Below are 14,267 nucleotides of genomic sequence, written 5' to 3' on the forward strand. Positions count from 1 at the left end.
GCTGTATATGTGTAGTTTGTTTGATTCTTTATACTGAAACTGTATTAAATGACAAAACATTGTAAAATATCGTACTCCATTGTAATTAATTCATGGCTTTTTTAAAAAATATATATTGTCCTCCTTTTTAGTGAAATGTCCTCCTTTTGCGAGATGAATGTCGTCCTTTTTTATTATCAGTGTCTGGTAACCCTAACCACGTGTCCAATCCAAACAAAATATTATTTTCAGCGGGAGAGCAAACAAAAGACAATCGAAATTAAATAGGGCGCTTTTCCACACACACTCCAAGTACTTGATCTAAGAAAATTTTTGTGCCATGTTGCCGGATCTTCACTGAAAGTGGATGGGAACAAGATTTCAGCTGGCAGTCATTCGAAAGGCGTTTTTGAAGTATGAGAGGTGGAGAGTCTGCCAGATGAATGAGAGTTGGATGCGCTTTCGAAGGTCAACTCTGAATTCGGGCCTAAGTGAACAGAGAACTTTGAAAATAGACACCATGTGGATAGTTTCAATTAATTTTTCATGCCTGTTGCATATCCTGTTGCTGAATGATAAAATTACTATTTCCCTGAGCTAGGCTGTGAGCCTAGTGATTCGTACATGAGCGCAGATCTTACAAAGCAGAAAAATTGATGAAAGCTTTCAAATGCTAATTATAGTTCTAACATGTACATAGAACAAATTTACTTAGATTTCTGTTGCCATCAATTGATCAAGACCTTACTCCTCTGACGACATCACAACATGATGGACGAGTTAGCTCCCCTTCTTGGCAACCTGACCTTGGGGGACGAGATGCCGTACAGGCGAGCAGGGAACCAGGCTTGTGGAAGCGGAATGATACTCCACTGATACCCATCATTAGCCATCAAGTCAAACTTCCTCGTTCTCCATGAGCTGAGCAAGTTTCTTGCAGGCCTCTGCTTGCAATCATTACCAGCCTTCTTGAAGAGTTACGCAGTGATATTGGCTTCCTAATACACGGTTAAAGCACATTAGTTAAAGTGAGAAAAATGTAAAAATTCCAAGGGCTCCAAGAGGGAAAAATTGTGAGCATGAAATACCTCATTAATTATATGAACCATACTTAGGTCTTAGGTACCAGAGCCACCAGCAGTAGGCTGGAATGGTTGGTGAAGGCTAACCATGAAACGCATGAACCATGCCATTTTAAACCTAAGGAAATAAGTACTGAGGTGTGAGAAGTCTGCACTTAGGACCTTTCTTTGGCATACAACGCATTCCGCCCCTTCGCAGGTGAGTACCAGAGGCCGACTATACCTGCACAGATGAGTCAAATAGCAAGGGACTCAGCGGTGCCTTTGGAGGCGTGAATCATACTTCAACTTCTCTCATTTAGAAATGAAATAATACCTTTAATTAAAGGAATGGAAATCAGAATGCATTTGGATATTAACTTCCACCATTAACACGCGCTACTAAATAAATATACGTATAAGAAAGTGGATGAGTGTGTGAGAAAATGAGTGAGTGAGTGAGTGTGTGTGTATATGAAAGAGTGAGAGTGAAGGACAGAAAGAACTCTAATTTTCGATCACACGGTGGCATAGCTAATTGGTCCGCAACTGGAGTGATTTTTGTAGCGCTGTGTCTGTTTCTTTTTATTACTCTTGCTTTGTTTAGTGAGTGTACTATTGTTAGTGTCTCAAGAAGGCTCTCCTGTGGGCCAACCGTGAATGCTGCTGACCTGAGATTGGTTGGGAACACCTGCACGGCCGTGCTGCTCACCACACCGACACTCGTTGACGACAGCGCTGCAAAGACGCAGCCCAGCGCCACGATGTGCCGGGTGTCCGACGCAAAGTGCATGGCAATGCCGGCACTGCCGCACACCAACAGGCTTGTGACTGCAAACACCAACAGGCACGGCATTAACACATTGCAGGATGCTTCTGAGCGGAGAGGAGTTCCAACAACACAATTTTTTTTTTTTTTTTTTCGTTTTGCCGTTAAGTATCTGCAGGGTTTTCCAACCATAGTGTGCGGCACACTATACGCATTTACCCAAAAATAATGAAAAAAGGTTTTACCAAAACTGCTGCAACATTATAATCACAAACTTGTATCTTGCCATTGGGGACAGTTTAGATAGAAACCTACATGCTCTATCTCTTAACTGGGTCAGTTATGTCACTTTAGACTGCTGTTAATCACTGGCTCCTGAACATCTGCTTAGTTGAAAAACTACATGCTCTGCCTGTTGAGCTGCGTCTCTTATGCCTCTGATCTAGGGCTTCCTGAATTTCTGCACAGCATGATGGGTGTGGAATGAGGAAGAGGGTGCATATGGAGTTTGCCAACTTCTCTTTACTGTGCCCTCCCACTCCTCTTTCATCTCCCAGGCCACATGCGTACATACATCATAAAACTAGGGATGGACCAATCACATCCTCAAATACCTTCAAATCCTTAGTACTGTAGGGCCGCGACGTCTTGGCGAGTCGACTCCCTAGAGCTCAGCGACCTTGTAATCGACACGTTTCGGCTTGCCTGCTCCGCAGTTATCAACGGCCTGGAAGCCTTCATGCCTTTGTGCCAATCATGTGCATTATAGGCACCTTTTTAAATTTTTAAATAATTAAGTTTTTTTAATTAAAAAAAATTAAACTTAAATTTATTGGCCTACGGCCTTTTTCAGCCCAGTGTACGGCCAGGTCAATTTTTTTTGTAGCGTGATCTTTCCTCACCACCCCACACCTTCAGCTCTCAAGCTCACCGAAGCTGCGTTAAGCAGCCATCTCCTATAATTCCCGGCTCCAGTCAGGCCCGGCGTCTCAAAACCCTTTACCAATACTAGAAAAGCTGTGGTGAGCACTAGCGTCGCTCCCAACGGACTTTGTGGAAGTATGGCCATCAGCAGTCTTCCAAGCCGGAGCAAACACGTAGCGGCCTTCGTTCGCCACGAATTTCCATCGCCCAAGCAGAAATTTCCCCTCTCCCCGTGCCTAGAACCCTGCCTGAGGTGACCCCGGGCGGTCATAAACCCCTTTCGGTCACTGTTCCCGCTCAAGAGGCCCCCCTCCCCCCACACGGCCGCCATCTTGGGGAGGCCTTTCAAAAAAAACTTCTGGGCGTGCCAGAAGTGACAGCTCGCCCCATCTAATGAGAGCTACACCAACTAACCATGTGTCCTTCCCACGGACCGCCGCCAGAGCGCTGCACTGTCCACCCCCCCTTTTGCGAGGCAACTCGCAGTAGTCGACCATGCGCTTGAGGGTTCGAGAGATTGAAGAGTCCCCCTCCACCTGGACCCAAAGGAAGTCCTCTTGATCGAGGAGGAATCTCTGGGCAGCTTTTCAACAGAGCAGACGGGCGGGTTTCTCCGCTGATCCGTACCTCACATGCATTTCGCCAAATTCCGCCATCCGCCTACGGAATGTAGTTACCTACATTAAAGGCACCCTGGCCTTATTACTTTAGTCTTGCATATCTTCGGTAGTCTGCCCAGAGCAGTTAGAAAAATTTGTAAATTCTTTTGTATTTTATTAAGCTCCAAGAACATGGTTTCCGCGAACGACTGCGTCTTCGCACGACGGGCACTAACCCGGTACCGAGACGGCTGAGTTCTCCCCGCTTCGGTAAGTGTTCACCACTGCCCCTTTTTGATTCCACCCCTTCACGAGGGCGAATTCCACCCCTCCCTTAATCGCCTACAGATCAGTCCTAATTTCTTTGATTGGTTTGATCTGTAGGCGAGTTCAAGAGTACCGCCAAGATTCCACCAACCTGACAGCTCCAGGAGTGCAGGCCAAGCCTCCATTGTTCAGCCCCATTAGCTGGTCATCAACTGGGATACCACCATTCTGGTCTTAACTTCGTCCCGGGCAACTGGGCAGAGAATTTCCCACCTTCCGCCGGCAACATGCCCTAAATAAAACCAACAAGTGCCAGTGTATAACTGGTATAATTCTGTGTAGGGCCCGGGCCAACTTAACTTTTGTTGTGGTTGTTTAAGAAATAATGTTGCTTATTACAATTCAACCAGCAAACTAAAAGAAAAGAAAAGAATTTGAATGATTTAATTTAATAAATCAAAAATAATCCTAGCAACCCAAATCTTGACTTTTTATTTAAGCTCATAACCAAACGATCCTCCAGCTCCTTGTAAGCCATTCAGGGCCTGTATGAAATTTCTAGTACACTCTGTCTCTCGTGCACCTTTATTCTTTTTTGACCAGTTCGTTTCGAGCTATTTCATGTAATTCAGATTTCCATTTCAAAGTGTTTCCTAATTTTGATAAAGAACTTAAATAACTTTTACAAGACACGAGGGAGGGGCGTTACACCGTTCCGAAAACATTGGTCGAGAACAATCTCGCGTACGGTGCAACACAGCGCAGATCTTAATGATACAAAGATGTGATAATGCTTTACGGTAATTTATTATTTAAAGGCAGTACACTATTTGCTCGACTGGGCAGCTTAGTTAACATAGTTAAACATAGCTATACAATACTTTAAAGTTAGGAACTAAATTTGTAATCGTGGGTTGCTGTAGGAAACACAATTAATTAAGACTTGCAGGCAACTCCCTCGCTGATGCTTTCTTTTCCATTTAGTTTGGCTGAAACGTGAAGATGATCGACATGACACTTTCACGCACGTCAAGAACCTTACCACTTTTATGCACTCTGGTTGGTATTTTTTCCATAACAGCACTCTGAAAGAACCATTTTAGTCATTTCAAGGGGGCCGAAAACCATATTTCTAACAAACCATCCTCTGGCATTTTATAAAACATTGACCCACAGATAAACATATATTCTTTTCATATACAATCCTACTGTCAAAACGTTTAGTACTTTGACTCAGAAAATAACATGAAGGGCATGCTATTATAACACCATTTAGCAGCCAGTAGAGATTTAAGTTAAGATGAATGACAGCAGTGTGAAATAATTTTAACATTAAAAACACGATAATAGTAACAATGTTTGGCAACAATAGTATTAAAACAGAAAAAATAACACAGTCATAACACAATACATAGTAACATAATATAATAGTTACAGCATATCCTAGCAAACAAAGCCGTAGTACTCTGAATAAACAATTTTTGACAAATAAGTTTTAAAACATTTGTATTTAGATTAATAGAACTCTCTCAAACATAAAGTATGAATTTTGGCCGTTTAGAGAATCTGAAATAAACAGTGTTGCATTGCAGCATGTATATGAATGTCACAATGGGACAGCAAGAACACATTCATCACTACTGTCAGTAGTTGCATCACTATGTTCAGATGCACTGTCATCGCTGTCATTACACACACTTATTATAAAACCTTCAAATACATCCTCCATGATCCAGTCCTTTTTCCAATACTCGTCCTCTTTACTGACCACGTGTTGACAGTAACCTTCCCAGTCGGTGCTTGTGATGGAATCTAAGGCCCTGGTGGTTTGCGACTGCAACGCTTGCGACGAAAGTTCACCAGAAGTATTGTTCTCACGAATTAAACGCTTCATTTTGGCCCACGCGAGCTCAATAGCATTTAATTCACAATTATAGGGAGGCAGACTAATTACACGATGACAATGTAGCTCAGCTAACCTGTCTACTCTGAAACGTTTTTCTCTCTGACAATGTTTTTCAACAAGTTCGGTATGTGTTGTTTTCCGCATTTTATTTTCTCTGCAACCAAGCTATCATTGCACATTTACTGCCGTACTTGGATGGCGGATTGTCTTCCTGTTTGCAATGGTATGGAGCATTATCCATAACCAAGACTGAAGCAGGTGGCAAATTTGGAATCACTTTTTCCGTAATCCATTTTTCAAAGTTTCCAGAGTTCATCTGGCCGTGGTAGTCTCCTGTTGTTGTGCCTGCTTTATAAACAAGAGAGGCTCCGGGAAGGAAGCCCTGCCTAAAACCAACGCTTACAACTATCAGTCTGTGCGCTGCATTTTCAGTTGCCTTTACACCTTCAAAGTCACCTTTCTTTTGCCAACATTTCTGAAAGGTTAAATTAGTGTCAACCCAGGATTCATCCATGTAAAATATCTTCTTCCCAGCCTCCCTGCACTGTTTCAGTCAGGTACCGTGATCGCCAAGCAACAACGTCAGATCTTTCGAGAAGAAGCATTCGCTTGTTTTGGCTTCTTCTCCACACAAAACCTATTTCTTTGAGTATTTTACGCAGCGATGTCTTTCCCCAACTACATCCGATTTTTTCTTTCAAAACTGGCAGTAGTTTCCTTGTGGTGGGAACCATTTTTTTTTTACTGCATAAAATTTGTGGATGGTGTCTCTGATCACTCTTCTATCAAAGTCCTCAACTGACAACAAACGTTTCCCAGTTTTTTTTTTGGCCTTAAATTAATTAAACATGAGAGGCTGTTTCACTGTCAAATAAAGGAGTGTTATATATATGCAAATACAGTAAACTCTCGATTATCCGGGCCTGGATTATCCGGTTTTCGGGTTATCCGTGCTTGATTTTTTTATGAAGTTGTAAAAAAAATGACGGGGTGTAGCTACGCCACTGCACTTTTTTTTTTTTTACTGCTGTGTCAGAAAGCTATTTACCTGACCCTTCAGACCCTAGTTCCCCCGCCCCTTCATCCATCAATTTGTCACACTTTAAACCTAAAAGGAATGCCCTGACTGCTGCTTCCGGCTCAACTCCCCCCCCCCCCCCTTTTTTTCGTTTTCTTTTCAAGCGTTCTTTTCACAGCGCCCCGCGACGCTAAAAAAAAAGTCCCTCTACCTCTTTTATCTTCTCACACTCCTGACGGCTGGAAGAGGCATTTTTCACGCAGTTATTTAAATCAGTTCTCCCAGGCACATTTGTTTTTGTAATCATGTCTGGTAAAAGGAAAACGTAAAGTGCTGACAATATCAGAGAAGTTAGATGTTGTGGACAGGTTAAAAAAAGGAGAAACTGCCGCGAAATTAACACAGGAATATGAAATTGGAATCCAAACCGTGCGAGACATTAGTAAAAGTGAAGAAAAACTTTTGCAGTTTGCTAGTAGATCAGACAGTGTGGCAGGGCCTTCTAAACATAAAAGCATGAAAACATCTACCCTGCAGATGTTGACAATGCTTTGTATGTTTGGTTTAGGTCGTTAAAAGGGTGGAGGGAGATGCTGGGTTGGGACTGCCACCCCTCGGGTAGCAATAAAGGGGACAGGAGAAGGATGGCGGCAACACAGTGCCAGTATTGTTTACGGTCCAATAAGCTGGGACACGGTATACAAAGCCTTTGCTTATACTCAGAATTCTACTGAAGAGACACTCTTTTGTCAGTAAATACACCATTTTTAAGTGGCGAAACGGATTATCCGGGTTTTATTATGGGCATTCAATTATCCGGGCATCGGAAGGTCCCAATTAACACGGATAATCGAGAGTTTACTGTATATACATATAAATTGTAAATAAATAATATATTTAATATAATATATATTAATATATATCATAAAATCATATATATCATAATGAATATATAATGCAATATATAATGTATATGTATGTATAATGTATGTAATGTAATATAATGTGTAGCAATATCTGCTACACTTGTAGCTAACAAATATTCTAACAAGCGGTGCAGAAAGTCTGGAAAATTGCCATGTGCAGAACAAACAAACCACAGGTGAAATTACGGAGAATGCGTTGAAAAACTTATAATGTAAGTAAGTATTATTATTTAAAGTTATAATTACCTTTTTTTGCCTGGTGTTGTTTATTTTTTATTTGACGTCTCTCTGTTGTGTTTTCGGATGCGCGAAACTGATCTTTGACTTATACCTGTGTATCGCGCAGCTCTTTAGGTTGCTTTTGCAAGAGATGCTAGCAGACATTTGTTGGCAGCTTCTTCATCACAACACTGGATTACACTACTTATAATTCCCCTCTCCCCACTATGTATTACTTTATTGCATTTTAATGTCCTGCGTCGGGCTCCATTGTTCACTTCAGACTGAGAGCGTGGCGCCTGATGTTTTTGCTATGAACCACATAGCGGCTGATGTGCGCACGGTGCTGCTTCCCCTCTCATTTACTTTTCCCCGCTTCCCCGCAAAACGACACGCCAACACGTCGCGCCCCTACAGTAGTCTATGAATTTAATATTAGAGGGAAAAGATTTCAAGAAAAATATTAAAGGAAATAAAGTAGATTAAAATTTTAATACTGATAACTTCTGAAGTTTATTATGTCAATTTTTATCTTCATACCTATCCTGTTACCATTCCCAAATATATTCTTTTAACACATAATTATATAAATAAAATTTAAATATGTATTTCTTCTGGAAAATTAATTTTTGAAACAACCATTTAAAGAGTAGAATGTTTCAACAGCACAGTTAATATGTTTCATTCATTGTGAATTATTTTATTTTTTACCCCTGACTCCTGGATTCAGATTCGGGGTTCATTCAAGAAACTCTCTTTGATTCAAATTCCAGATTTGGATTCGAGAAAATTGGGGTTCAACCCATCATGACACAAAACACAATTATTTTCTAATTGTGGCTTGTTCCAAAAGAGGCTGTGCAAAACTGACGAAAGTGGCACTTATTACTAGTAAATATTGAGTATTTAATATGGAGTAAATTTACTAAATTAATTTATTTTCAAGTGCTATTTACTTGAATTGTGATTTTCACTCCATAAAGTCTTTTTCGTAAACTCATTTTGAAAACGTTTTGGGCCGTATTGTATACAACATCATGTTATTTACGAAGTGTACTGCCAATTTCAGAAATTTAAAGTCAGTGTACCGTGATCCAAAAGAGGTTGGGAAATGCTGGTCTAGGTATTGCTTTCAAGATGAAGTAATGTTTTATCTGCGTTTCAATGGTACGTATTTTAAATATTTAATTTAATGTGTACATTTTTAGAAAATTTTGTACGCTTTCATGATGGTTTGGAGTCTCAGGAAATCTACGAGTAAAATTTCCATGTGTCTAATATATGTGTTTTATGTTGCATAACTAAAGTGTGCATTCTTAAAATAATTCTCCACTACTCTAAGTCAACTTACAGTGAAAAGTAGTTGTGAATAATTAATTAGCATATTTGCAGAGACAGTACTGGATCCTATCCATCGCTAATGTAAATTGACAGCAAAAACTGCTCACTGCTTAGTTTACTCACACAGCACTAGTTTCTTTCCCAACAGGTCGATGATGCGAACGGCAAGAATGCACGCCACAGTGGCCGCGCCCGCCATGATCAGCGTGTAGCGATACACGTCGTCTGCCAGAGTAGAGCTGCAGGTCAGCACCGCTTGGCTGATCCCCGTCTCGTTGGACGTGTCTCGCATCTGCTGGACCATGTCGCACGTTGCGTACCAAGCCTCCGGGTTGCGCGAGGAAAACTGGGCGAGCTGGCTGAACAAGCCAGGCATCCATAGCAGCCCGCTTTCACTGCAACAGGTACCGCTAATGAATTGGCTGGTAATACTCAACATAAATAATGTTTGTTTAACTGTACCATCAGGCACCTATCATTAAGGACAACATTATATAGTGAATTACGATAAAACATAAATAACTCACAAAGAATATCAATACAACACAATTTAACTAAAAACAGGAAGAAATCATTATGCAATTTGACAAAACTGAACTCAAACCACAAACAATTAATCTTTTATTATGATCAAATCATTGAATGCAATTATTTAGCATAAATTTTGTACCTAATTGTATTAACTAAATTAATTGGAAAAAATTATTTCATGTTGTTTTATCTTGCATTTCTTATTAGTAGTTAAATATTTTACATTAATCACATTGGCACATTTTTCAAACACAAAAAAATTTGCCCATTTATTTTTATTTCTCAGAGTACTTCTGTTCTAGACATCCTTATTACAAATTCTTTTACTGTTTAAGTGCATTATGTGTCAGTCAAATTGAGACTATTTTGGTGAAATAATTATCAAGAAATATTTTATTTTCATATTTGTTGAATAATACACAATTGTTATGAATAATAATAATTCATAAAAATAAATATATAAACACTGAAATCTTTTTTGAAAACAAAATTGATCTAAAATAAAAATAAAATCTTGTGCCTACATATCATGTAAAATTTTTTTAAGAAAAATATAGTCTTACTTGGATCTAAAAATAATGAACGAAGATTAATAACTTTTTTACTATATCACAGAGCATTAAGTGCTCTGTTATATGCTAAGCCGATATGGTTTTTGATATTGCCAATACACATGTATGTATAATACCTCACCACAAAACAAATATTACATAAAATATTGCATGTTTCAGATGATTAAATATTTATTTAACTCTTGCAGGTTAATACTTACACATGCCACTACATAATTAAACTAATTAGAATATTTTTTTTTAAATTATTTTGTTTAAAAAAATATTTGTACACATTTTAGTACAAATAGAAGTTTCTTAAAGCCTAATTTTAATCAGTTTAGTCAGATCTTTCATTTGTTTGTTAAAATTACTGTTTTTATCAAGATGCAGAAGCATAATATCAATGTTGCATCACAGCATGCACGTCACACACCAATAGCACCAGCCATTTCGACACAGTGCACGGGATGACTTCTAAAGCACACATTATGATGTGTTCTTTACAACCCTTTCCTCCTTTAAAGGTATGTCTCGAAATAGAAATCAAAACGGAGAAACATAAAGGCAATATCTTTGAATATCATAAAATTCTGTCTGGTTGTGCAGAAAATATTTCAATGACAATACAAGTAATAATTATTGTTCTGTGATCATAATTATCACTTATGCTGCTGTTTCACAATCTGTTTTGAGTTATGCATGCTGTTTCAAAAGACATCTCTCACCACACAAACAGTCCGAACTGCAGCAAACTCAAGAGCATGATGTTGGTGAGGTGCGGTGAAACGAACAGAGGCCAGGTCTGGTTCCACATGTACCGGACAAACATCGGCTTGGAGCCGTCACCGGTTGATCGGCAGATGCTGCGTTGAGGGTCTGGTAACAGTGCTGTGACCTGCAAATCAATACAACTGAAACAAAATCGATGATGCTTTTTCATTTATATTTGTGACATGCCCACCAAAAGTTTGAGAACTTTAATGATGGGCACGACATAGAAAACAAAAACACAACATCAGTGTGCATTCCATAAGTAATGTGACCAATTTTTTCCTGACGGGACGATACACCCAAGCATGCTCTAACATGCTGGGCTAGGTATAAGGGGGTGTTAGCTTCAAGTCTCAGTCGCCTCCGATCTGCCGGAGAGTCAGGACAAACTTTCCTGTAACCCCGTTTTGAGTTAATGTAACACAGCATGATGGATATTTTTTGGAGCAAAGTTATGCTATCAAATTTTGCATTAAACTTGGAAAGTCTGCCAACATAATGTTTCCATTAATTCAGCAGGCCTTTGGGAGTGATTGCTTGTGAAAATCACAAATTTTCCGATGGCACAAGTCGTTCAAGTAGGGCCGAGAGGAGATCGCCGACAAACTCCCCAGTGGACGTCCATCAACCTCCCGAGTCAACGAAAATGTGACGCGTGTGCGTGATTGTTTGAATTCTGACTGATGGTTAAGCCTTCAATTGATAGCACAAACTCTAAAACATGACAAAAACAACTATTTATTGCCTTGTAACCAAACTTTTTAACATGAAAAAGATGTAAGCTAAACTGGTCCCAAAAGTGTTGACCAGCAAAAGAAAGGACATGCGAGTGCTCCAGTGCCAAGAACTCTTGGAAATGTGTGAAAATGATACCAATTTTTTTAACTCAGTTATCACTGGTGATGAGTAGGCAGAATTCAGAGTAGTACAACCCAGCATTGTCTGCCTGAAGAAGGCACACATGAGCAAGTCCAGGATCCAAACCACGTCTCATCAGAGGCATTGTCCACCACAAATTCTCACCTACCAGGATCACTGTGAATGCAGATTTCTGCCTGGAAGTGCTAAAAAGAATGAAATGAAGGGTTGCGGGCTGCCGAAGTGACATCAAGAAATGTGCATTTGGTTGCATTACTTATGGAACACATCCTGTAAAAGCAGGCACTACAAGTGGCCAAACACCGTAGGCAGGTTAGCACTACGCGTAGTGTTGGCACTGCCTGCAGGGACCACGCAGATATGCACCACATGCACACAGTCACTACACACAAGCAGCGACCACATACAACAGATAATGAAGACCTGTACATAAACATACACATGAGCATAAACAAGGCACAACATACATAACAATAACTTAATAATGTGTTGGTACATTACTACCCTCTGGAGTTAGGTACTCATTTTATTTTTTACATTTCGTTGATGAAGTGGTTGGGGAGGCCAGATTGATCAGAGACTAACTGCATTGACTTGGGGAATCCACAAAACCCAAAATCAAGGTTGACTTTTTTCATAACTGGTTCAGCCGTCATTGTAGCCAAACCTAGCCACAAGCTATAAACCTGGTACAATGATAGGTCTTATATACTGTATTTTATGGGTCAGCGCATTCTGCAATCAGGGAAAAATCAAGGTGCTTGTGTTAAGATTCATTTTAAGGTGGATTCCAGCTGTTAACCTTGGTCCCAGGTCACATTTCTACACTGCTGTTGTTTTAGTTTACTCAAGAGTTTATTGTTACTATCAGTTCTCATTTCAGTACCGTTTTTCCCTGTTTTAAAGCCGGTTAAATTTCACATTTCAATGATTTTCTTTTTTTTTCCGAATAAGTCCGAAGCTGATGTGTATTTTTTGTTTCAAATAAAGCAGCTATTTACAACTTTTTTTAAACACCATTGTACCGTGTTTCAGTTTTTTCTTCTGTGTTCGATTTTTAAAACTATACTGATGATCGCTAATCCGGCACAGCCTATCTCCCGAATTTGCCATATCACAGTGACGGATCCAGGATTTTGGTTTGGGAGGGGCTTGACCCAGCTGAGGCTAGGCTTTATCAAGGCAAACACTAAAACAATAGTGGACCCAGATGCTTTTGGAGGGGGCTTGAGCCCCTTAGCCCCTCCCTCTGGATCCGCTACTGCCATATCAGTAGCCTGGTGAGTCACCGGGTACTGGTCGGCCCGGCAGCCAGAGTTGTCCGTGAAGACGCGCTGCAGCACGCGCAGGGCGTCGCGGGGTCGGCCGCGTGCCAGCAGGAACCTGGGCGACTCCGGCAGTCGGAAGAGCACCAGCGCGGCGCTCACCAGGCCGGGCACCACGCACATCAGCTGGAACAGCCTCCAGGAGCTGTACGTGTAGTGCGACGTCTGGTAGCTCCACGGCTGGGGGATCACCAGCCACGCCAGGCCTGCCGGCACGCGAGCAGCCACGTCGCTCTCCGACCCCCGCGCCATAAACGGTACAATATTCCTTACAATATCATATGCTAGGAGTCGTACTGGCTCTACTACTTGTTTCTTCACTCGAATTCAAACTGGATACTAGTAGCTGTACTAGCTGGGCTACTGGTTTTGCGTAATAGACTGCGTCCTATTTTCGTTGCTTGGTGTGTTACAATATTTAAGGAGTGGCCCAATCAGAACTCACGAAAACAGCACGAGGGGTTGTTTACACTTTCAAGCACGCATGGCGTGATAAACATGGACGGAAATAAGTGGAACGGTGACCAACTCCTCGTTTTAATAAATGCATACAAAGAAGAGCCTTGTTTGTATGCAGTAAAAAATGTGAATTATCATAATAAAAATTTGTTGTGGAGAATATTCTCTTAACAAAACTAGTAAGGCAGCTAGAATCGTGTGCAGCAGAAACTTGTAGCGCACCTAGTGTTTCAGCTTGTAGCCTACACAGTACAGAAACCAGTAAGCATTCTAGTAAGCAAACTAGTAGAAAAATTGTACCGTGTGCGGTGGGCTTAATTCCTGCAAGCAACTCTCAAATACTTTCTTTGTGTTTTATTTTCGTAAATACAGGTTAAAAACTTAAAAAGGCCAAATTATTAGTCCTGATTGCTTTGTCCTCAGGGTTATGCGATCACCATTTTTTTCATTTAGAATCAAAGTTGAAGACCAAGTCACTGCCAAAGACAACGTCAAAGATTAAGTGAAATACTTTGCTGCATTAAGAAAATTCCGTAAATAAAATTTTAAATGCTTGAGTGAGTGCCATTTATCAAGACATCCTGCATACTATACACTAAATAAGAGCAATGTGGGGAACATTAAATTTTAAAAAACTTAAGAAGACAGAAATACAGTAGAAGTCAAATGATAAGGGGCTATCACAAGCACAGGGCATGATATAAGGTGGTATTGAGATATGCACAACATATAACTTTAA

At 40.4% G+C, this 14,267-nt stretch overlaps 1 protein-coding gene across 4 annotated transcripts in view; it reads right to left on the reverse strand.

The window, feature by feature from the left end:
- Positions 1 to 14,267, reverse strand: part of LOC134533124 (synaptic vesicle glycoprotein 2B-like) — a 34,958-nt gene that overhangs the window by 7,844 nt on the left and 12,847 nt on the right. For 2 of the 4 annotated variants that reach the window (XM_063370398.1, XM_063370397.1), the window contains exons 7-10: positions 13,034 to 13,275; positions 10,820 to 10,989; positions 9,133 to 9,404; positions 1,712 to 1,871 (exon numbers count right to left, since the gene is read on the reverse strand). In XM_063370398.1, the coding sequence (XP_063226468.1) occupies positions 1,712 to 1,871; positions 9,133 to 9,404; positions 10,820 to 10,989; positions 13,034 to 13,275 (844 nt within the window). Of the gene's footprint in view, positions 1 to 1,711; positions 1,872 to 3,750; positions 3,892 to 9,132; positions 9,405 to 10,819; positions 10,990 to 13,033; positions 13,276 to 14,267 lie in introns of those variants that run through there. The other 2 variants (XM_063370399.1, XM_063370400.1) reach the window with 2 other exon arrangements.

Source organism: Bacillus rossius, chromosome 6, assembly GCF_032445375.1.
Source record: "Bacillus rossius redtenbacheri isolate Brsri chromosome 6, Brsri_v3, whole genome shotgun sequence".
Taxonomy (NCBI): Eukaryota; Metazoa; Arthropoda; class Insecta; order Phasmatodea; family Bacillidae; genus Bacillus; species Bacillus rossius.